Below are 22918 nucleotides of genomic sequence, written 5' to 3'. Positions count from 1 at the left end.
TTATAATTTACGTACATTAATATTCATATATATGGATATTTTAACAGCCTTAAGTATCAAAGTACACCCTAACACGAAGCAGAAGGGTGTACAGGGAACAACTAAATGGTGTAAAATAGCTATATACGGATATAAACGTAGATAGCGAAAGTTTCCTGGTCTTAGTCCAAGTCTTCCGATTGTAAGAGAAATTCGACCACAAGGTGTAAGGTGAAAGCAACATATTAATTATTTAAAAATATTTTATGGAAATTTGGGGACTTGACATATCTTTAACGTAATGAACAAATGAAGAATGAATATTAATGTACCTTCGATAGAACCTAAAGGTAGTCACATATAAGACGTTTTGAATCCAGAGACAGAGAAACCTGAATTGATCGTATTTGGCTCTCAATGTTGTGAGAGTTACATTATACACGGCGTTACGTCACGCTGTTCATTTTTATAGCTACGTCAGTGGTCCCATTTACTAATGGATATGTACCATTGAGATTTATTTTACGAAATTTACCGAGCAACGCCGGAAAGCCATGTGACAACGTTACGGAAAGGCTTGTTTTTTTTTAATTTTCTTTGGTTACATCTTCTGACATCAGACTCGGACTTCTCTTGAACTGAATTTTGATGTGTGTTTTGTTATGCGTTTATTTTCTTGCGTTGAGGTATAAGGGAGCGTTCAGATTTTACAAACATGTTTAATCGAGCCGCATTTTTGCGCCTGTCCCAAGTCAGGAGCCAAGTTCATTATCACTGAACTAGTATATAATTGTTTCGGGGCAAACTGAAGGACGCCTACGGATGCGGGAATTTCTCGTTGCATTGAAGACCTGTTGGTAACTTTCTGCTGTTGTCTGCATTATGGTCGGGTTGTTGTCTTTGGTACATTCCCCATTCCCATTCTCAATTTTATGTAATAATAGACGGGTTGTTAAAATTTAAAATATGAGTGATGATAATACTCTAATCATCCCATGTAAATAGGTATGTAATAATATTAATTGAATCTGAGGTCTGTAAACGTCGAAATCAGAAATCTTCCTATATTGTAATGTATTTTAAATTGAAAATCAACTTTTGGATTCTTACCTATAAAATTCGTCGACACAATATAAATTGCCTTCAAACAGGGTAAATGGTTTACCGTCAAGACATTTATTGCATGTACAACATCTGAAGCAGTTAGAATGATAAGACATGCTTATACCTAGCATTAACTGAAAAAAATTAAGAAATCATCTCTACATCTTCCTGAAGGTAATAGGTTTAAATCTTAAAATCATCAATTGCCAACAAAACATTTTAAAGTGTTGTATAGTTATGCCGGCGTCACACAATGGCGTAAAGACCGGCGTGCACCAAACGTACTGAGAAAATTGACAAAGTCGATATACGTTAGTTACATGCCAGAGGAACGCTAAGCAATCGTTAAACGCGCGTTACATAAGTTTGAAGTAGGTCGAAATACAAAGTTATACGCTTTGTCAACGCTACAACTCGAGGAAATGTGTATGCAGCATATACAAAATTTCATCCAACTCAGGCCTGTGTCTAGCGTATACCTGTACGCTACACGCACCTAATACAAACGCTAAAAGCGCGTTGAAAACAGATCAGTTCGAGACACATTTAGGGCACGTATTATACGTATTTATTTCAAGAAAAATCATGAACTGTAAGCAATTGTATCAGACTAATACAATTTTTTTTAATTAAAATTTCTAGTATCCATATAAATTAAATAATTTTGAAAACTTCAGCAAATGCCAAGTCAGAAGTATGTTATTCAGTTGTTGTCATTTGTTGAGGTATATCATATTTGTTTTTGTTCTTTTTTTGTACATAAAAGGAAGATTACTTTTTTGTTGGATTTGTTTTGTAGTAATTGTTGTCATTTCAACGCGTTTTATAACTGATTATGTTAGTATTGGTTTTACTCATAGCTGAAAGCAGTTATGTGACCAGTAGTTGTTAAAGTCATATGAAACGAGTGACTGGTGACACACCATGTTTATTCAATTTTTACACCAATGCATATATATTTATCATAAACTAAGACTTCTGTCCAAGATTGAATCATTTCTTACGCAAACATATCGTATAATCGTCATTTTGTTTTGTTTCAGCCTGTAATGATGTGAAAATAAGGCAACTAATTAAGTGTCGTGTTTTAAAGCCGTAGTTATAGTGAACAAACACCAAAGAAGCATGGATATTGAGCATTTGTATAATATGTACAGTCAGATGAAAGTTTATTTTGATGACAGATTAATGCGAATTGTGATCACCGGATTTTTACGAGAGGGTCACGCTAAGGTTACTTGCATACGGAAACTATTTCGGCGAATTGCTTTCTGGAAGCAAGCAATTAAAAAAAGCAAACTTCTTTAAAATGTGGACAAATGAATGAATTTTTCAGAAAAATGTATATGTACATAAGTTTTATAGTGAAAACATAGTTATAAAATCATATGCATCAATTTTTTTTTAATTTGCGGTTTCTTTTGACTCTAACCTCTATTTGCTATCAGGTGGAAAGTTGTCTCACTGGCAATTATGTTACACTAGAGTAAATAGGATTTGTTTATCAACTGCAAGAAACTACTGATTTGAAGCAGAATGTAAAGAAAAAAGACATATGGTTAAATTCAATCAATGATATACTATGTATGCTACGTAAAGATGAAATCTAGGGTATACGATGATTTGCATGTATCTAAAAAATCTATTTTATGAAAATCAAAGTTATTAGGGAATTCAAAACCGTTTGTGGTTTGTGTTAGTTCGAAATTGAGATTGTGTTACTCTAGAAAAGTAACACTTCCTCAGACGCAAGTATACAAGTATAATACTTTAAAAAATGTTATCTAATAAACTTACCCTGTTTTCCCGTATTATGTCATTACAAATGTAGCATTTATCAGGCTTTTGAATTTCAGTATTCTGAAATAAAGACCACCCCATTTTAGTTCTGTAGTGTAATCATAACTAATAGTTATTTAGAAATTAATTACAAACTTAATAAACCATATTTTTATTTTTATTTTGAGCACAATGTGAAAAAAAAGAAAAGTGAAACAACGGTTCACGAACTGCAAAATTATTTATTGGAACACATTCTTATTTAAATTGTTTAAAATACAAGTATGTATGCGTGAATGCTCTCATTAAATTTGTACTAGAATTGCTAATTCATCTCATGTCAACCTTTTTATTTTACAAATGTTCGGACGACATGACCTGTAGACAAAGTGAGGCGAAATGCTTCACAAATATTTTCATTGTGCTAATAACATGTATATAAACAGTGTTTTGGGTACAGTAAATAGAAGAAAAAGTGAAAACAAATATACAAGGTCTGCAGTTATATTTACTATCAAACTTACTTGACAAGACATGTATTTCACATCTTTAACGCTATTACTTTTCAATGTCAATGCCAAATATTTGGTCTTGCCTATTTGAATTACCTGAAAAGTGTACACTTTTCTTTACATCCTACCTTTTGATTTTCAACATGGTAAAATCTTCCAATCTCATCATGATGTTCTATGAAATTTTGAACTAAAATAGAGAAATTAAGGTAAAAACTAAAGAACAGTCATATTACTTTATCATTTGTAAATTAAGTACTGTAACATGAATTTGCTCACCAGTCCGAATTACTTAAAATCATTACCGGTTTTGTGGAGATACGTTTAGATAAGAAAATGTCTCACCCCTTAATTAACCATTTGTATTTATATTTGTGTTATTTATGTTATTTGTTCATTTGAGATGCTTAGGGTTAGTCAGATACTCATCCATTATTTTATCACAAACTTCTGTATTTCCTTATTTAGTGTTTCCTCCTACGATATGACGTTGTACGATTGATTAAAACCAAAATGCTTTAGAACGCTTAACATGAATTCCAATTCCGACGAGTCAAAAGCTTTTGTAAAATCAACAAATACGATAGCTCCATCTATTTCGTTTGATTCTGCATTTTGCATTATATCTTCGATTTGCAATAAATCAAATTCCAATAAAACGAACTTTGCTCTTTATTAATTAGTTTATGAAAAAGCTGTTTTAGTCTCTGTGCTAAAACATACGATAATATTTTCAAATCTACGTTTAATAATCATACTGGAAGATAATTTTCTAAAGAACATGGGTATTTGTTATAACGAATAACGAAAGAACACATATTCGTTTAGTTTATAAAAGAAGGTTTTCCTTGTGTCCTTTATGTACAAATGTAAAACTTTTACTAATATAGTTTTTAATTTTTCCCAACCTAATTTATTTTCTTTTGTCTTCGCCCAGTTCTATTATTTTTCTCTTGATCTTATTTGAGCCCACTTTGGTTGCCTTTCTTTAAGTGTGTCCAATTGTAACTGTAATTTTATTATATGATTTGTTATTGTTTCATCTTCATTTAATTGTTTACCTTATAGTGTCGTAAAGTGTTATAATTCTCTTTTCTCTTTTTGTTTGGTTTCTCCCTTGATAATTTCGATTTTATTTTACAGTAAAGAATAGGTTTGTTCCTAATTTCGATTTTTATTTACGATTTTCCTATCTTAAATTTTCAACGCTTCATTGCAATCGCCGGCAATCAGAGTAATGTCTACAGCATTTTCTTCTATAATTTTGTTTACTTTCTTGAACAAAGAATTTCTATCTGTTCTCTAATTTGGCGCGTAAAGACAAACTTGAGACACAATGACATTGTCCATTTTCACATTTAATAAGGTAAGCCTTCCGTCAATATCGCAGATCTAATTAATGACCTCAATATCTGCATATTTTTAAATACCGAATGCTATCCCCCTACTTGACGTAGTAACTGCAGTTGATAAATCAGTATCCTTTTACATACTAGCCTTTAATTCTTCATTGAGATATGTTTCTTGTCAAAGGACAATGGAACACTTATTGCATTTAACCCAATCTATATCTTTTTTCGTTTTTCTTTATTTTGCATACTTTTTACATTAATAGTACATAAATTAATACTATGGTCACCTGGATGAATACTTGCTGATAAATTTGGTGTTGTGTATCTTTTTATACTTAAATAGTATGTTTACTACTTCATGCATATGTGTTTATTACCGACACTTGTTTTCCAAGTATGGTTTCTGTGTTTGCTGTTAATTGGTTTTGTTGTCACGCTGTATTTAGCCAATCATGCAATAAAGTTGTAATGAAATATAGATTTTAAAGGTGCTATGGTTAAGATAAAATCGGGAATACAGTAGTAATTTAAACACAAAATTGACAATGCTAATTTAATTATAGTATTTACCTTGTGTCGTTGTTTGAAAGTCTATAGAAAGAATGTCACATGATAATTCGCTCGAACATTCTTCGTAGTTCCACAATTCATCGATTTTACGACTGTGTTTATTCATTGCTTCCTTCATTGTTTCAACTCCATCTATCAGTAATATAACAGCTTGTTTTAAAATTCCTTCAGACTCTTTCAGTTGACCTTTGGCTGCGGATATATCATTGTGAGTTTGCTTCTCAAGAAACATCACAGGCTTTACTATCAATTCTTCCATTGTGTCTTTATACATATGAAACGTTCTCTGTAGTTCTTTAACTACGTTCCTCAACGACCGATTCCTACCTAGTATTGTATGTGTATCCGTCGAAGAAGTGTCTACAGTTCTTTTATCACTACTTGCAGTCTCGTCATTAGCATTATGTTCTACGTATTCCTGTAAAGCTCCCCAAGCTGCCATTTTGTCAAATGGCTACTTCCTTATTCATCCGAGGATTTTAGGCTTATTTTTAACTTCGAGTAATATACTTTTACAAGAACCATATGGCTAGCTTATTAAAAATATCAATATTGTAAACGTAACTGTAATTTTAAAGATACGAATCTGCATTTTAAACAATAAACACTCAATATAGATAAACTATCGAATTCCTTGATAAGGTTAAAATATACAAATTAGAAATTTAAACACCCAACCTGAGTGTTTTTTTCAATAGATAATGACAGGAACGGATCCGCAATATATATTTTATGAATTTGTTTTCTTCGTACTGGATCAATATGGATAGGTGACATATGTAATGTACAGATAATGAAACAGGTATTGAGATTTATGCAAAAGTACTTATATAAGATGTAAATATACGAAGATTATGTAATACAAAGGGGAAGGCTAATGCTAATGCCGCTACAAGGCAGCGGTCGCACCCGCAAAGTGAAAAGGGATTAATATAAGTTGCAAAACTTGTTTCCCAATTCACTATAAATAAATATGTTTAAACTAAACTAGTGCAATCGTGGTGACAATTATTTCGGTTGAACAAAATGTCTTTGATTGTGTCCAAAATTTTTATCAAGTTAAAACAAAACCATTAGTCCATGTTTAAAACCTAGATCATTAATACATGTTAGTTTTTTAACTATTGAGTTAACGTCAAAGTAAACAAAATAAATATAGAACTGTCAATTGTATTGTTCAACGACGAATGAAGTACATAGTATGCATGTAGATCTGACGGAGAAATGCTACATTGTTTTTTACTTAAATTAATCTATTTGATTTTGTTCACATTTAAATGACCTTACATCTTTATTAAGGATGTACATGGTTGATCTTAAGTAAAATTAAATAAATAAAGAATTCAAAATTGATACTTTAAGCCGGAAGAGTATAATTAAAGGATCAAAATAAGCTAAAAATATTGATAGGTCATGGAGCTCCTTTTCAAGATATTTGATTTATAAAATATGGCGGGAAAAGGCTCATACTTTCACCTTATACCTGTATATGCATTGGTTTTATTTGGGTCTCAAATCAAAAGAAAGAAAATCAAGAATCTGCTTAAATTTTGTCAAATGACCTTTTATGAGATGTTAAGTCTTATGTTAAAAGATAAATAGGTGTTATGGGGCAAAATATTTTACATTGTATCGTATGGAAAAACACCAAGGAGTCCGAACATTTGACACTTATAATTATTCCAAAACCTCACCTAAGTAAATTCTTAAGAATTAAAAATTGATACTGTAAGTCGGAAGACCATTAGTTTGAAAACAAAATAAGCTAAAAATATTAATAGGTCATGGGGCTTCTTTTCGAAAAATTTGATTTTTGAAATATGGTGGATCTTTTACCTTATATTTGCATTGGTACAAATGTATTGCTTGGGGCTCAAATCGCAAGACACAAATCAAGAAACCGTCTAAAATTTGCACAAATGACATTGTATGAGCTATTAAGAGGTAGACCTGGTAAATGGGAGACAACTCTTACACATGTATTGAAAGTCATTAGTGCGTTTTAACATAACAAGTCAGGAATATGACAGTTTTCTTGTCCATTCGTTTTTGATGTGTTTTGCTATTTGATTTTACCACGTGATTATGGACTTTCCTATTGGAGTTTCCTTTGAGTTCAGTTTTTTGTGATTTTACTTTTAACCAGTCATCAAGCATTGATGTTGATTACTTTTGGCTGTGAGAATGATGCTAACAAATGTTTGACACCACCAAGCATTAAACTAAAGAACATATTTTTTAAATGATGTGGATGAAAAGGTATAAAATTACCATTCATACACGAAATGCTTAAAACACACCAATAAACTGATCGAGTCTGAGGAGTTCTGTAGCAACGACTATAGTGTCTTGTGACATCATTTAGAACAAAAATCATGGAAGTTTTGGAAATTCGATTTGAACAAATGAATTAAATAATGAAGTTATATGGTTTTAGTGGTAAGTCATTGATACAGAGTTCGTACTTACTGTTTGTGTTTGTTATTTTCAAATATAAAGGCACTATTCTGGTAGATATGGCCTGAACATCAATCCTAGTACAAGCATGGGCTAATAGATAATCTAAATTAACACAAAGATAGTACTTACATTTGAATTCTGATAGCGTCTGCTATTGATGACAGGGGCATTTTGTAGTCTGGGGAGAGAAACCAATATAAGTTGTGATAAAAAATGATGTCAATTCGCCCCAAGGGTACTGGTCTCATACTGAATATTACTATTTTTCTTTGTAAAATTTAAAAAAATATTATTGGGACGGTACACCTTTGACTAGTACACATAAAAAGAATGCAAAGACAGTCTGTACAATGTTTGGAAGGGAAAAATGAATGTTGTCCCAAAATTCTTCTTTTTTCGTGTGCCTTGGTAACTAAAAGATTTTGAAAATTCCAAATGGTCAAATTCGATTAAAGTTTGACATTTTTAAGATTAATTACCAATAAATGTTTAAACATGTTTTTGCAGGAATTGAACGATATTTTTTTTTCTGGCTAAGTTTGAAAAATAAATGATATCTGAGCTGGCCAGACTTTTCAACGTATCAATAATTAAAAAACGTTTTTTTTACCTTCAGGCTATTTGTATTACCATGATGTTTAAGATTTACTTTAAAATATGTTTTCTCTATGCATTTTGTTAGTCAGGGGTTCTAATGATAACACGTACAAAAACACACAATGATTTTACCTACTAGTGTTTTCGACCGTTTTTTAGGGTACCCCAAAACTGGTCATATTCAATATACCGTAAACATAAAAAGAAACAGTGAATTGCGTTAGGGCTTTGGCAGATGATGCACGGACCCATACCTTTACAATGATGTAAATATAAGAAAACATTTTTAACACCAAGGCCTACCCCTTAAGTCTTACATAAAAAGACAAATGGGTGTTATTGGGCAAAATATTTTACATTGTATCGTCTGGGAAAACACAAAAGATTTCGAACTTCTGACACATATTCCGAACCATCATATAAGTACATCCTTAAGCATATCTTATTTACTCAAATCTGACCCTTACTTGTCTGGTTTAAATGTCTTGTTTTCCTACTATGGCGATTGTTATACGTAAATCACGGTATTGGTTTTACTCAATATTATGGTCGGACTATCATTCATAACTGTTTTTGTCATTGTTGTTCTCATTCTTTGCGTGATAAATATAATGATCATATAAAAACAGAAATTTTAAAACAAACAGTGCATTTAAATGTCTAAAAGAAATAGTAGTAGCGCAATGTATACACTCGTTAAATTAAAGCCAAACGGCCCAATATCGCTTGGCGTTAATTGTTTTCAAAGCTATATTAATACAAAATATAATACTATAACTGATAAATGTTTGTCGACAGTTTTGATAATACGTTTAATCACAGTTAAGGTCTACAACTGGTTTAAACAAAGACGAACAGGATATAACATAACCAACATCGTGTATTTTTGAGACAAACATTTTGACTGTTGCTAGAACAAAAAATAATAAGCTACGTGATTTCATGATTGTGCTCTAGTATTTTTTCCGACATGTAAGCAACCAATCATTTATGGATACACAATTGAAATTGCATTACAGCTATTGCTTATTTTAGCTCTTTCTTGAGTGTTTTTAAATCGCTTAAAATTCAATTGTAAATGAATTTTACGTCATTAAAAACGTGAAATAACGAAAAAGAAAGTTAAGTCATCCTAATTTAGCGTAAATACACCCATATGTTACACATGTATTTACAGATGAGTTAGTAAACCTGTTGCCTGACAATGCTACCATAACAAGTGAAATAGACTAATATGAATGTAAGTATCACACAAATAAGAGTATAAAATAATAGACATAACGCGTGGGAACCTTAATTGCACCTATTGCATGTATTGCGACAGTTTTTTCATCTACGAATTATTATGATTCAGACCAACAAATCCACTATGTGTTTGTTTTGTAGATGTTTCCTTGTTCACTATACTGTAACTACTATTTAAATTTGAATACATAATGCATCATAGAAAATGGGTTTGAACCGACCTCCAAACGATCTATGATTCTGTAATAAGAATTAAGGAGTACCAACAATTGCATAATTACATGCTTAAATCACATCCTGCAAATTTGAATAATAGATGGTTTGTTTTATATCTTCAAATATTTAGAAAAATTTGACACTAGTCAATTGTAACCGTCTAAATTTAAGGAAACGGATGCCTATAACATATTGTATCTGCCCATTTTTAAAAGTTGATATTTTGTGGACATCGCATGTTGACGTTTCCGTAGATTTTGCTTTTTCCAGTGATTAATTCATCTATTGATATGCACTGTGAATATCTAAATATATTAATATATGTTAAACACGTGTTTAATTTTCAATCATAATAATACAAATTGTTCAGTCTTAAAAAAAATTGCTGGATAGTTGCAAATTGGTTTCTCAGTGCAAATTGGCTACTTGTACGTTTGTAACTTTCAATGATACACAGATTTGGTGTGCAAGTTTTGATGAACATGTAGAAAACGTATTCAAAACGGCAAACAGCACATACTAAATATCAAGTTTAAGTGGTAAACCGAGACCGGAAATTTAGAAATGAACCAATTAAACTTATTAATTATTTAAGCAAACTTATTCATAAAGGTAACCTATATTACACGTTCAACAATGTAATTAAATCTCGTTGTTGAAGAACGTACAGCTATTTTTAATTGTTTACATCCATTTCATTTAAACTTTTGTCGATAGTTGTCTCATTGGCAGTCATTCTACATTTCCTTACCTTTACATTCTGTGTTTGTATATCGAAAAGAAAATAAACATCTCTCATGGTGTATTTTCAAAAAAATTCACATTATGCTGAAAACAATTTTATACGGTAGCCAATTTGTATAACATCCTTCTACTTTTATTGATCATAAGAGATAGTTGATAAAAGAGAAATTTTATTACCATAACTGACCACAATTTTTTCACAAGTTTCTACCAAAGTTAATAAGTTAATAATTCACAACTTCATACAACGTCAGTCCTTAAGTGCTATATTTTCGACTAAGAAATCGTATTTTACATCCATACAGCCAATCAAAGTGATTGTAATATTGATTTCTGGTTCATTTCTATTTTTTAGACAAAGTGAATAATGTTTCCCTGTATACTGTATGCACTGGATCACTGGCACTTATTATGGTATTGGCTTCGTCTACATTGACATGTTATAGGAGAGAAGAAAGCAAAGGAAATAACTAAAAAAATAATAAACAAGGCGGAGACAAGCAAGGAAGATCAACAATTACAAGGGTTTAACAATCTCTTATCGCAACACAGGGGTTGCATAAACATTAGAACTTTGTTGATTAACACATCATGGTGATGCTTCTTTATCTCTGTATTCTGATAAATTCATGTTAGAAATGAATCCGCCTATACATGTTTTGTGATAAAAATAAGAATTCGCTCTTTATTGGTATGTTTCAAAGTAAAAACAGAATTCCAGTATCAGTTATAACAAAATAGGCAAAATTTTGCGTTCGTCAATAATGATGAATCAAGAAAAGCATATCGGTAACAAATTATTTATAATGTTATGGTTAAATTCTGTTTGTGCAACGAAGTCTGTGCAATGCACAATATAACTTCTGACAGGTAGTTGAACCATTCGTAATACAGCTGCTTAGCAGTACACATAACATTATGATTTAAGAAAACAATAACCGAACGAATGTAAGTGACAACTAATACTAAAAATAAAAAAACTAACTACAGACTTAAATTGGTAATTTATGGAATCTTCCGAGATTATACAAAGACTTAATCAGTTTTAATGAATCGTATTTAAGTTGACGAATATTTACAAAATACTGCCTTAGTTATAAAATCTTTCTGCAGCTACAAAACACTAGTGAATAATTGTACAAACCGTATACCTGTTTTTGTCCATAAAATTAGATAAGGAAGGTCTTTTTCTGAGGTAGGTTTTTATTTGTTTAAGATAGCTCCAACTTGTAGATCAACTTTCCGCTAGCTTCGAACCGAAGCTCTTAAAAGTCCTTATGGTTTGTTTTACTTTTTATGGACCATAGAGCTAAGAATTTTTATATTACAAAACGTTCAGAACTGCAAACCAGGTTCAGATTGACTTTTTTCCAAAGCAATTAATTGTTGATCGTCTTCCTATATTGTCAATGAATACAGTTCGCTTTTTTTTATACATTTTTCTAGGAGATGACGTGTTTTTTTTTAATTTTAAGTATCTATTTCCTTGATACTTTTATTTAATTATTTCCTTTTGTTCGGCCATATTGATTCTCTTCGTGCCTTTAAGATAAGTCATTAGCTCTATGTTCAGAAAACAGCCAACAAACGTTACGAGGACTAGGGCTACGGTTACGAAGCAACGTTATCGCCAAATCGAAATACATGTTGATAGAAGGACTTTTTACGTACAGTTTTGTTTCTGTTTGATCATTCTTGAAAGTGTAGCAAACAAGAACGTTTCAAACAATAATTCTGTATTTTGTGTGTAATAATTGATAGATTGCCGGTATAATGGACATTCAGATAAATGAAAAATAATAACACATGTAAACAGATCAAAGATTTTTATACATACAAAAACATTTGCAATGCCATTTATTTGAGCAAATTAAACAGAGTATTGTTTATTTGTTTATTTACTATTAAATTCCATAAAGAATGAGTGCAAATTTGATACATGCTATGCGAAAAAGAATTAGATCATAAAATCAATATTTTCAAAACTTCAACGTGAAGCCATCTGTCTATTTGTTCTTTGTGATCATTCGGCGGAAAACTCCGTACATAGTAGCAACACGATCGATTATACATATTTTTAAGCCGAAACATCTTTGTATCGTTCCATCTTCAATCATATTGGCGACATATTCAACTTCCATTTACAACCAAAAGGGCTAACTCCAATATCCAACTTACACACTTCTTTTACGATTGGTTATTTTCACAGCACACGATTATGAAACTGCACACACACAGACACGTTTCAGCTAAAAAGAAGGCAATATTATTTTTTTGTGTGTGTGTAACAAGATAGGAACAATTTACATGTTAAAATAACGAAAGAGAAGGAAGGTTATACATTTCATGAGGTGGAAGCGATTTTCTGTATTAACTTTTTTAAAGACCGCTCATAGAGGGACACACCAAAACAATTAAAAGGCTCCAAGAATATAATGAAAATGAATTTTAACATGTAAAGCAATAACAAATTGTTTTTATTTTTTTTTAATTTATAAACGAACAGTTGTAGAAATGTTTTTTATAAATCATATCAGTATTTACATGATTCACTATTGATCTGAAGGTGCCGTTTTTGAAGACAGCTTGGTATCATTCGCCTCATTGTCACACTGGCCATTCAAAATATAACAGTTATATAATTTTTGACAAATAAGTTAAAAAAAACAGTTAACGAGGAATTGAATAGAATGACATACAATATATACTGACCATTTCCTCATTTTTCTGTTAATTTTTCATCTGAAAAAGAATTTAAAATCAATTGTAATATAGCATACATGTAGTTGTTGCTTCATACTGACTATCTAATTTGTTTGTATTTACTAAAGACATTGAAGTTAAAGGGATTACTTATATAAATGCACATACATTTATACACGTTTATTAGCGAAAATATCTCAAAATATGTTCTAATAATATATAACAGCAATCATTGCGTTTTGAAAAATATTTAATAACTGTGATGGTTTGTCACCCCTGTTCATTGTTCTTAGTTAGTTTATAGTATTAAAAAAACACGATACATTATTATCATATATCCCATCATTATCAAGAACATTATATAAAAAACTACGTTTCTTTCTCAAATAGAATATGACCTTCAGAAATATGGTGATGAAGTATGTTCAACCACCGATTTCAATTAGTTGTTTTTACAAATTCTAAGGATTAATTGCAACATCTTATACAAATTTTGATGAAATTGCATTATGGTTTTCATACTAAATATTTCTCAGAAGGTTTGTCATTTGCGAATACATGATATAAATGCAAAAAGAAATATCAAATAAACAAAAAAAGGGAAACATTTGCAACACATTGCTCGCAAATTTTCACATCATATTCAATTATGACTAATTTGGAACGACATTATTCGAGACAACCAAAAACTATTTAACTTAAAATTGTATAGAGTAAACATGTTAAGGCTCCGTGTTGAAGGCCGTACTTTGATCTATAATGGTTTACTTTTTAAATTGTTATTTGTATGGAGAGTTGTCTCATTGGCACTCACACCACATCTTCCTATATCTACTAAGGTTAAGTCTTAAAAAATGAATAACCCTGATTGTCACAATAGACGAAACCCCAGCTAAGTAAACATTTTCTATTTGTATTCATTCCGGTATGTTTACCTCTGAAACAGTTAAATTAAAACATATGACCAATTAGAATGGTTAATGTAAACAATGTAGACTTGAAATACCTTAGAAATGAAAAAAAAGTATCTAGTCTATTGACGAATTTACGAAATAAACAAAAGCGGATTAACACATGAATCTAATATCTTGCTATATAAATGCAAGTGTTATGGTAAAACAAATATATTGTTATCATAAACAAACAGGTTAATTAGAGTATATGTCAATGAGAGAACACCAAGACTATACTAACAAACAATAAACATTTATTAAATATTCCGTAACACAGTCAATTACATGAATTAGTTTATATACAGTTTGTCAAATCTATATGATTTTTATTTTCTTATCGATAAGAACAAACAATACTGTATGCAACCTACCAAAAGACACAGCAGGACTGAAATCAGTACAAGGAGGCATTTAAGTACACTGTATGCGTTTATATCTAAATTTTTATGAAGCACTAAAAGTATCCTGATATCTCCCATCTAAATTGAGTAAACTACATGTAATTGTTATTTCGAGCTATCTTCGTTCGGTTTGAGGAAACCGATTTCTATGTCTAACAAAAACCAGTCGGAACGGTTAGTGATTTAAAAAAAAGCATAAAAATGCAAATTGTTGGATAGATAAGTATAAACACGCAATGTTTTTACTCACTAAAAGACAATAGAAAAACGCGGCAGTTTTGCTATTTATCAATATGTTTTTTATGTTACCATTTGGATCAATCTGACAATGATGTATGTACGATATCTAACTATATGCCACATGATCATTTGCTAATACACAGCCAACATATAACGTTATAGGTTGTCTTTTGGACATGAATTATCGTTGGTATGGTCCTATTTATAAATTATTTGTTTACAAAATTGTGAAGTATTGAAATACTAAGACTTTTCTGACTCAGGAATATATCACCTTAGCTGTATTTGGCACAACTTTTAGGAACTTTGGCCCTCGATGCTCTTCAACTTCGTACTTTATTTGGCCTTTTTAACTTTTTGGGAATTCGAGTGTCACTGATGAGTCTTTTGTAGACGAAACGCGCGTCTGGCGTAAATACAAAATTTAAACCTCGTATCTATATGATGAATTGATTGAGATATCTAAATGTTTTTGTGATTAGGTGAAATTGACCTGTAACTTCGTGATAGTTTCTATTTATTCACATTTTTTGACAATTTGGGGTTTCTTGGAATGATATATTGCATAAACCATTATGTTGATTGCTAAACTATTGATACATAAAAGTTAACCTGTATGAGAGTTTTTCCCGTTTGCTATATCTTCCCTATACACATGTACTGGTCGTATTAAATTGTCATAAATTAGAGAACGTTGAGAACGAAAACGAAGTATTTTATGTGTGATAGAGACAACAACACGACCAAAGAGCAGACAACAGATGAAGACTCTTTAACACGGCGGGAACATCACATACCCGGAGTTTGAATACATACCAAATTGGATTCCAACTACCATAATCAATACTACTATGAATGCATTCTGTTCTTTTTGTCGTGGGCAAATATCTATAAATATTCAAAGGCACAGTTACCATGATGGAATTATAGATTCCTACACTGCAACTAGTGTATTACAATATTTCTCCACTCGAGACAGTTAACTTCTATTATTTAAAGCGCGAGGCTTGCCGAGCTTTTTAAATAATTAAAATTTAACTGTCGAGAGTGGAGAAATATCGTAATACACGAGTTATAGTGTAGGAATCTGTTTCTCTAATGATGTTTATCCTTCTTTTTCATAGATTTTCACCTACTTGTGTTCTTTTCATGCGACGTCATCAGACATGGTCGCCTTTTGTCATGACGTCACAATAGGAAAATTCATAAGAAAACAAAACATTTTGACGTCATAATCAAATTTGGAATAATCATTAGCCAAGAACAGATTGTTCACTAGTGAGGAGAAATATTTTTCTCACACCGGTCAGGAAATATGAAAATAGCACAAACATTAGAGAAAAGTAAAAAAATTACTGGAACATTTACATGTTGCATATATTTTTTGAAAATAATAGCAGGTTTGTTCGAAACAAGGTACTGTTTATTTTTCACTTTTTTCATGTTTTATATGGCTTGTATGGTGGGATTGTAGGATATAATGATAATTTACAATATATAAGTTTTTACAATCTAAAAATAAATGTAGAATGATTGCAAGTGACACAATAAGCATGATATTTTTATGAATTCTTTTATAAAAGGTGACTTGAGAAGAAAATTTGTTTTCCAAAACTTGAAATACAAATATACATTTTGTGTTACCAACACTAGTGTCAAACAAGTGTTAACACTTAAAAAACGTTCACATAAAATCAACTTTAGCAAAACAAAGAAGAAAAATAACTTGATCAAATGCTTTTCATTAGAAATTGATCAAATGCATTCCACTGGAAATTGATTCAACTTGTTGTGGTCTTTTTTGGTTAATGCAGCCTTTGCTAATGCAGCGGATTTCAAAAGTAAACATGCACAACAAGAAAAGGTTTATCAATTTGTTCAGTGAGTAAATGGAAACCTTTATAACGTTTGTTGTCCGTTTCTATAGCCTTTTGTCAACCGTTTGTTTTACTTCAAAATTTGACTACATGTAACCAAAGCTGGACATGTAATCTTTGAAAACTTTCATATTTTCTCTATTAGAAATATTAAAATCGTACCTTTTGTACTTTCTCCAGATCCTTTCTTAAGTTTTGTATCCTCGATTTTACTTGACATCGATTCCTCTATCAGTGGACACGTAAACGTGTTAAAGTGCATTGTAATATTAGCCGGATTCATACACAGATAGTCTGAAACAACAACGACAATATCATCAATTACAATTTTCGTATTAAAAAATCGTTGCCTAGTGCAGGAATGTAGGCGTTAGACCACTATAATTTTCCTGTTCGTAGTCAAAGAATATACTAAGCAGTTGAAACTATGAGATTTGGGGTGTTAATTTCCGAGTATTCTGTCTACTATTTTCTTTGAAATGTTTACTATTTAAGCTGTCTTATCCGTTGCGTATACATTGAAATAAGTAAAACATATCGCAAACATTTATTGTTGAGAGTGAAATAAGTTTTTCGTCAAAATGAAAGAAGGGTAGAAATTAATCCTCGGCAATTATTAAAAAATTTAAATCATACAAGTGCCATGTTAATATGGCTCGCAAAAGAAAGAAAAAACACTGCTAAATTCTTATGGAACAAACATATTTTCTTAGACTAACAATGGTCTATAAGCAGTTAAATGTATTTTATGTTTGATGTGGTACAAAAGATGGGCGAAAGATACTACACAGCTACTTATGCATAGGTACTATTTCTGTAACAGAAATCTCTTGTACTTTTTTGTTACTTTAAAATTATTATAATATTTGGGTACCTGTATTTTACAGTACTTGATTTGTACTTTAAATTTAAGTACTGCAGAATTTTGGTTTCCCCGTTACATTTTCAGCACATTCATTTGACATTGAAAGTTTATTTCTTTTTCAAATCTCTTAAATTTATGATTTTCAAACATGGAATAGTGTGATAACTGTTGCTATTATTTCTGTACCAAAAATTTATAGTACAAATAAAGTACTGGAAGAGACAGGTACCTAAATATTACAATAATTTTAAGGTAAAGAAAAAGTACTAAATTTCAAAAGTAAATTTCAAGTACTACAGATTTTTAGTACAGAAATAGTACATAGTAGCAGTGTAGAGGGACAGTCAATCTCATGGATCGAAAATAAACCGACAACGTCAAGGCTTACAACATGTACAAAGATATAGACAAACAAAACATGTAATAGTTCAGGAGACACAACATAGAACACTAAAGACTAAGCAACACGAACCCCACCAAAATTTGGGAGTGATCCAGGAGCTCCAGAAGATTAAATAGATCTTGATCCCCCTGTGGCACCCGTCGTGTTACTCATGTTATTACAAACTCGGTAAATAGTCGCATTCGATAGCTCACATTCGCGAAAAGGTAAGGGGATTGTAGTTACGACATACGGAACATATCCGATATCATCTGTGAAACGGTAAACCAAGTCGTGATAGCGTCCGTTAAATTTACAAAGGGATAATTCCAACTTCACCAGTAAAAATGGTTTAATTCTATGTGAATTTAACAAAGCAACGCATTGTAACCAATATGAAGAGTAATTGTGGTCTTAAATGTAATATCAGTATTTAGTTCAAATATAATCTTAAATCAATCCTTATTCTATCTTATCATTCAAATGTGACGTCATTTTTCATTTGTTAATGATCTGTTTTTTTGTCATTCTTTACAATTTCAAATATGAAGTCACTTGGCGTTGAGGTTTAAACTTATTCAGATGTGCTGCATTTCGTCGGGTTATGTAGTGTATTTCGGTTTTTTCCTGTAATTAGTTAATACTTCAGTTTTATCATATATCTTTTGTATAGTCATTTTATAAAATTTACTGTTTGCAAAAGTATAAATTATACTTAATAATAGGGATGTTCTGGTACCTAACAGAAAACCCTGGCCGTTTTTGGCACAACTTTTTTGAACTTTTGGTCCTCGATGTTGTTCAACTTAGTTCTTGTTTCGGCTTGCAAACTTTTGTATCTGGGAGTCACTAGTGAGTCTTGTGTGGACAAAATGCACTTCTGGCGTATTAACATTTTAAACTTGTTGCCTTTTGTTAGCTGTTATTTGTGTGTTTCTTTGTCAGTCATGTTCTCCTATTTATTTATATTGTAGTCCTGTAATGCTGTGTTGTCATTTTAATGTTATGTTTCACATGGCCATAAAAGAGGGAGGTTGGGCTTGCCACATAACCAGGTTCAACCCACCATTGTGTCCTTTAAAAATGTCCTGTACCAAGTCAGGAATATGGCCATTGTTATATTATAGCTCATTTCTCTGTGTGTTACATTTTAACGTTGTGTTTTCGTTGTGTCGTTTATTTTCTCTTATTTTTGAGTGTGAATTCACATTACTATAAGACGTGTCATGGTACTTATCTATCCCAAATTCATGTATTTGGTTTTGATGTTATATTTGTTATTTCCATAGGATTTTGTCTAATGCTTAGTCCGTTTCTGTGTGTGTTACATTTCAATGTTGTGTCGTTATTTTCCTCATATTTAATGCGTTTCCCTCAGTTTTAGTTTGTTACCCCGATTTTGTTTTTTGTCCATGGCTTTATGAGTTTTGAACACTGGTATACTACTGTTGCCTTTATTGAGACCTATAACAAAAGGTACTCTATACATGTACATCTATAATATACATAGAAATGTATGGTATTTAAATGATTAAAAAAACTGATTTATTTATACCTGGTGTAAGCACTTGATCTTTCCCACAATCTTTATAATAACAAGAACAATCTTCTTTAGAAGGCACACATTCACATGGTTTATTTGGCTGCAATACGAAACTATAGCCAAATCTGTAATCACAACGACAAGTTCTATCCGATGTCGTCCGTTTGTCAGTGCTTTCAATCTGACCTTCTTCGTTGCAAAAAGATTTAAGAAAAACACAAGTTGCTCCATTTGAAGAACTGTATTCGAACGGCTGGTAACGATTCTCATCACATGGTATACCATCAAAACTTCCTCTAACAACAGTCTTTAAACCTTATAAATTATTATTTTGTAGGTATATATCATGTATATGAAGATTATAACAAATAAAACGTATTTCAATGGGAGTGTTAACAGTTTTTATACAATCATGGATTTTCATTCTATCAAATATATTTTCATGACAATGAACATCTGCAGTTCTAGACTTATTTTCCATGCTTGCAGTCTAATTACTTGCATTTTACAATCAAAATTTATTTTAAGCCATGTCAACCATATTGAATGGCACGAAGGATCATCGGACACTTTTTAAAACTAAAAACTTAATTTATGATTTTGGTTAAGTTTGGCCAAAATTGGTCTGTTGTATAAGAGGAGAAGTTTTTCGATAACTGATCCGGACGATGACAGACGTCTGCAGACGATGGCCACTAATTAATGGCAATAGCTCACACTGACCTTTGGCGCAAAGTGGATAAGAATAAGTCTGAAATAGCTCGACTCACAAGGTGACCTCAGAGTTCTTACAGGAATTGAACGTTTTTATCAAAGCCAATAACAACAAATACGCAACACAAATCATGATCTCGGACATTAAAGCTTATATTTTCCTCTCCGTCTACCAACATTTTATAATTAAGTTTAGTAAAAAAAGGGTAACAGTCAAACTATGCAAAGAAATAACTAACAATCAAACTATGTTTTTTGCTTTCTATCGAGTTTAGAAACACATTCTAGGTTAACGACAAAAATAAAAGCTGAACTCCAAGGTCTATTAAAGACGGAAAACTTCATACAACCTGACACCAACAAACGTTCCTCTATAACAACCAACATATAAAAACAAATATATTTTTTTCTATTACATGTTTTATATGTTTCAAATGTATATATGTGAACTTTAATTGTTTTTGTTGAAGTTGAACATTGTCAAAGTATTACTTAGTAGTTGCATGTACCTTCTTGTTGAATTTCATCTGTTTGGTTGCAAAATTCGAGATATGTGTGTCTATTGATATCATAGAAACACATATATTTAGATGAGTTTTTACAGATCGCCGCTCTTAATTTCCACTGGGAAGCGCTAGGACACATATTTTCAAAACTAGAACTATGTGAGAATAGTAAACTTATCATCATCTGAAATTAATCATATATTGCAGATTAGTTTCGATCGTCAATATTGTTGCATGTGCTTTAACGTATGTACATTTCTTCTGAAACGATTTACCTTTAATATAAAATACAAATATCTTGTTTATTTGCCAATGAGACTGTTTTCCAGCAAAGTACGTGTATGGAAGCATATATAGGTCACTGTTTAGACAAAAGCATGAAGCAAAGCCAATACCGAAAAGTACGCGATGACAAATTAAAATAAAATCCAATTGAGAAGGGACTTATTAATTCTAAAACAAATATTATGAACATTGTAAGTGAGAACATTGATTACATGTCCTCGACCTCGAACAAACACTTTCTCAGTTTGAAGGTGTTACACATGATAATAAATGTTAAGACATTTCCTTGACATGGAACAATGGCATAACAACACAGTTATAAACATAATGTACAACTAACAGACAGACGAAAGATACAAAGTACCTAGCAATATACACAATAGATCACTGTGACAATAAAAGGATTCAAGAAGCCAAAAATATACAAATATACAGGACACATGCATACAACGCAACTGACTAACAAATTCAAACAAACTTTGATCAAGACACCATCAGCAACAACATGTTTTTTGTTGATAGTTCATACTGTATACCGTATACACTTCTCCCGTTCAAATTTGTTATAAAGACAAAGGTAACCAGGAAAAAAATACACTGTGATAACCTCATTTATCAGAACTGAACATTGGGACCAACCTTAAACATCAACGACGGCTACAGGTTTAAATCAAGAAACAATACAGCCAAAAGGAGCACCACCACCTAGATATATAAAAAAATATAAAACTGTAAAGTTAACAAAACAGATACACAATTTGAGCAACAAGAAAATAGAAGACGAGATCAGCTATACATGTGCTATATAGCTTGGAAATGGTAGTACTTAAAATTTACCTATTAGGCCTAGGTTATTTTCATTAAAATGTGTGAAAAAGATCGAGACACAATTTGACAAAAGATGGCTTATTAATATTTGGCCCAGACAGCAATGACGTATTGGAAATATAAAGGTAGCTACAAGCTTTTCAATATTGGGTCGATAAATATGTACCTGATACGCAGATGCAGTTGGAATATAGCTGCTTCGATGAGCAAAATCTATACTTTCAAAATTGAATCGTCTCAACTGTCAAATACTGTATTTTGATGACATCTGTATTTAATTTGGAGGTATATGTCTATAAACGAGTCAGACGAAGCTGTTAACCGAGATTCGTTAATCTTTCTTAAGGATGACATAAGCCGGAGGATTGGCTAGCTATACATTTTTCTTTAAATGGACTGTAAAAAGTCAGGAATATGTCAGTTGTTATCCCATAGACCGTTTCTGTGCATGGTGGGTTTTTTTGTTAGCAATTTAGTATTTCTGTTGTTCTGTTTTGTTTCCTCTAATAGTTGATGTGATTCCCTCAGTTTTTGTTGATGACGCAGATTTGTTTCAGTTTAGACGATGTTTGACCGTTGAACAGCGGTATGCTACTATTGCCTTTATTTTTTGGGAGGCAATTAGAAATAAAATGATATAATTTTTATTCCATTTTATTGTTTTTACAAGTGTTTAAATGAAGTCCGAAACTTAAAAAAACGGGATGCAAATGGTAAACCTGAGATTTTGTCTATTTCATCTCTTCAAAATTTCGAAAGATTGATTTTCCATACAGTGGAGATATCTGTATCCATGTTGCTCTAGTAAACTGTTTTTGTGTTTCAGTTGTCACCTTGGTGTAGACTTTTTGACATTTACCTCCCTTTATCCATACGCTTAGTTTTGCTTATTTCAATTCGAATTTAATAATGTAATTGAGAAACTACATAACGCATTGCTATTGTTGATTAATTATAGTAAAGTTGAAAATAAGTTAAAAAAAAAGGGGGGGGACGAAAGATACCAAATGGATATTCTAACGCATAGATAATAAAAAAAACACCTGATAATGCCATTACTAAA

General features: G+C 31.4%; 2 protein-coding genes across 2 annotated transcripts; both read right to left on the bottom strand.

The window, feature by feature from the left end:
* Positions 1–1085: 1085 nt before the first annotated feature.
* Positions 1086–5745, bottom strand: LOC139484233 (uncharacterized). The gene is made up of 4 exons (XM_071267967.1): positions 5297–5745; positions 3503–3564; positions 2881–2943; positions 1086–1217 (listed from the first exon to the last, which is right to left on the bottom strand). Exons 1-4 carry the CDS (start codon positions 5736–5738, stop codon positions 1086–1088), a joined length of 699 nt encoding a protein of 232 aa, XP_071124068.1. The 5' UTR covers positions 5739–5745.
* Positions 5746–12479: 6734 nt separating this feature from the next.
* LOC139485958 (uncharacterized) lies at positions 12480–20920 on the bottom strand. The gene is made up of 6 exons (XM_071270635.1): positions 20746–20920; positions 19535–19837; positions 16895–17026; positions 15672–15743; positions 13271–13300; positions 12480–12807 (listed from the first exon to the last, which is right to left on the bottom strand). The coding sequence occupies exons 1-5, from the start codon at positions 20879–20881 to the stop codon at positions 13278–13280; spliced, it is 666 nt and encodes a 221-aa protein (XP_071126736.1). The 5' UTR covers positions 20882–20920; the 3' UTR covers positions 12480–12807; positions 13271–13277.
* Positions 20921–22918: the final 1998 nt, after the last annotated feature.

Source organism: Mytilus edulis, chromosome 8 (assembly GCF_963676685.1).
Source record: "Mytilus edulis chromosome 8, xbMytEdul2.2, whole genome shotgun sequence".
In the NCBI taxonomy this organism is placed as follows: Eukaryota; Metazoa; Mollusca; class Bivalvia; order Mytilida; family Mytilidae; genus Mytilus; species Mytilus edulis.
This window is presented reverse-complemented; position numbering and strand designations above follow the sequence as displayed.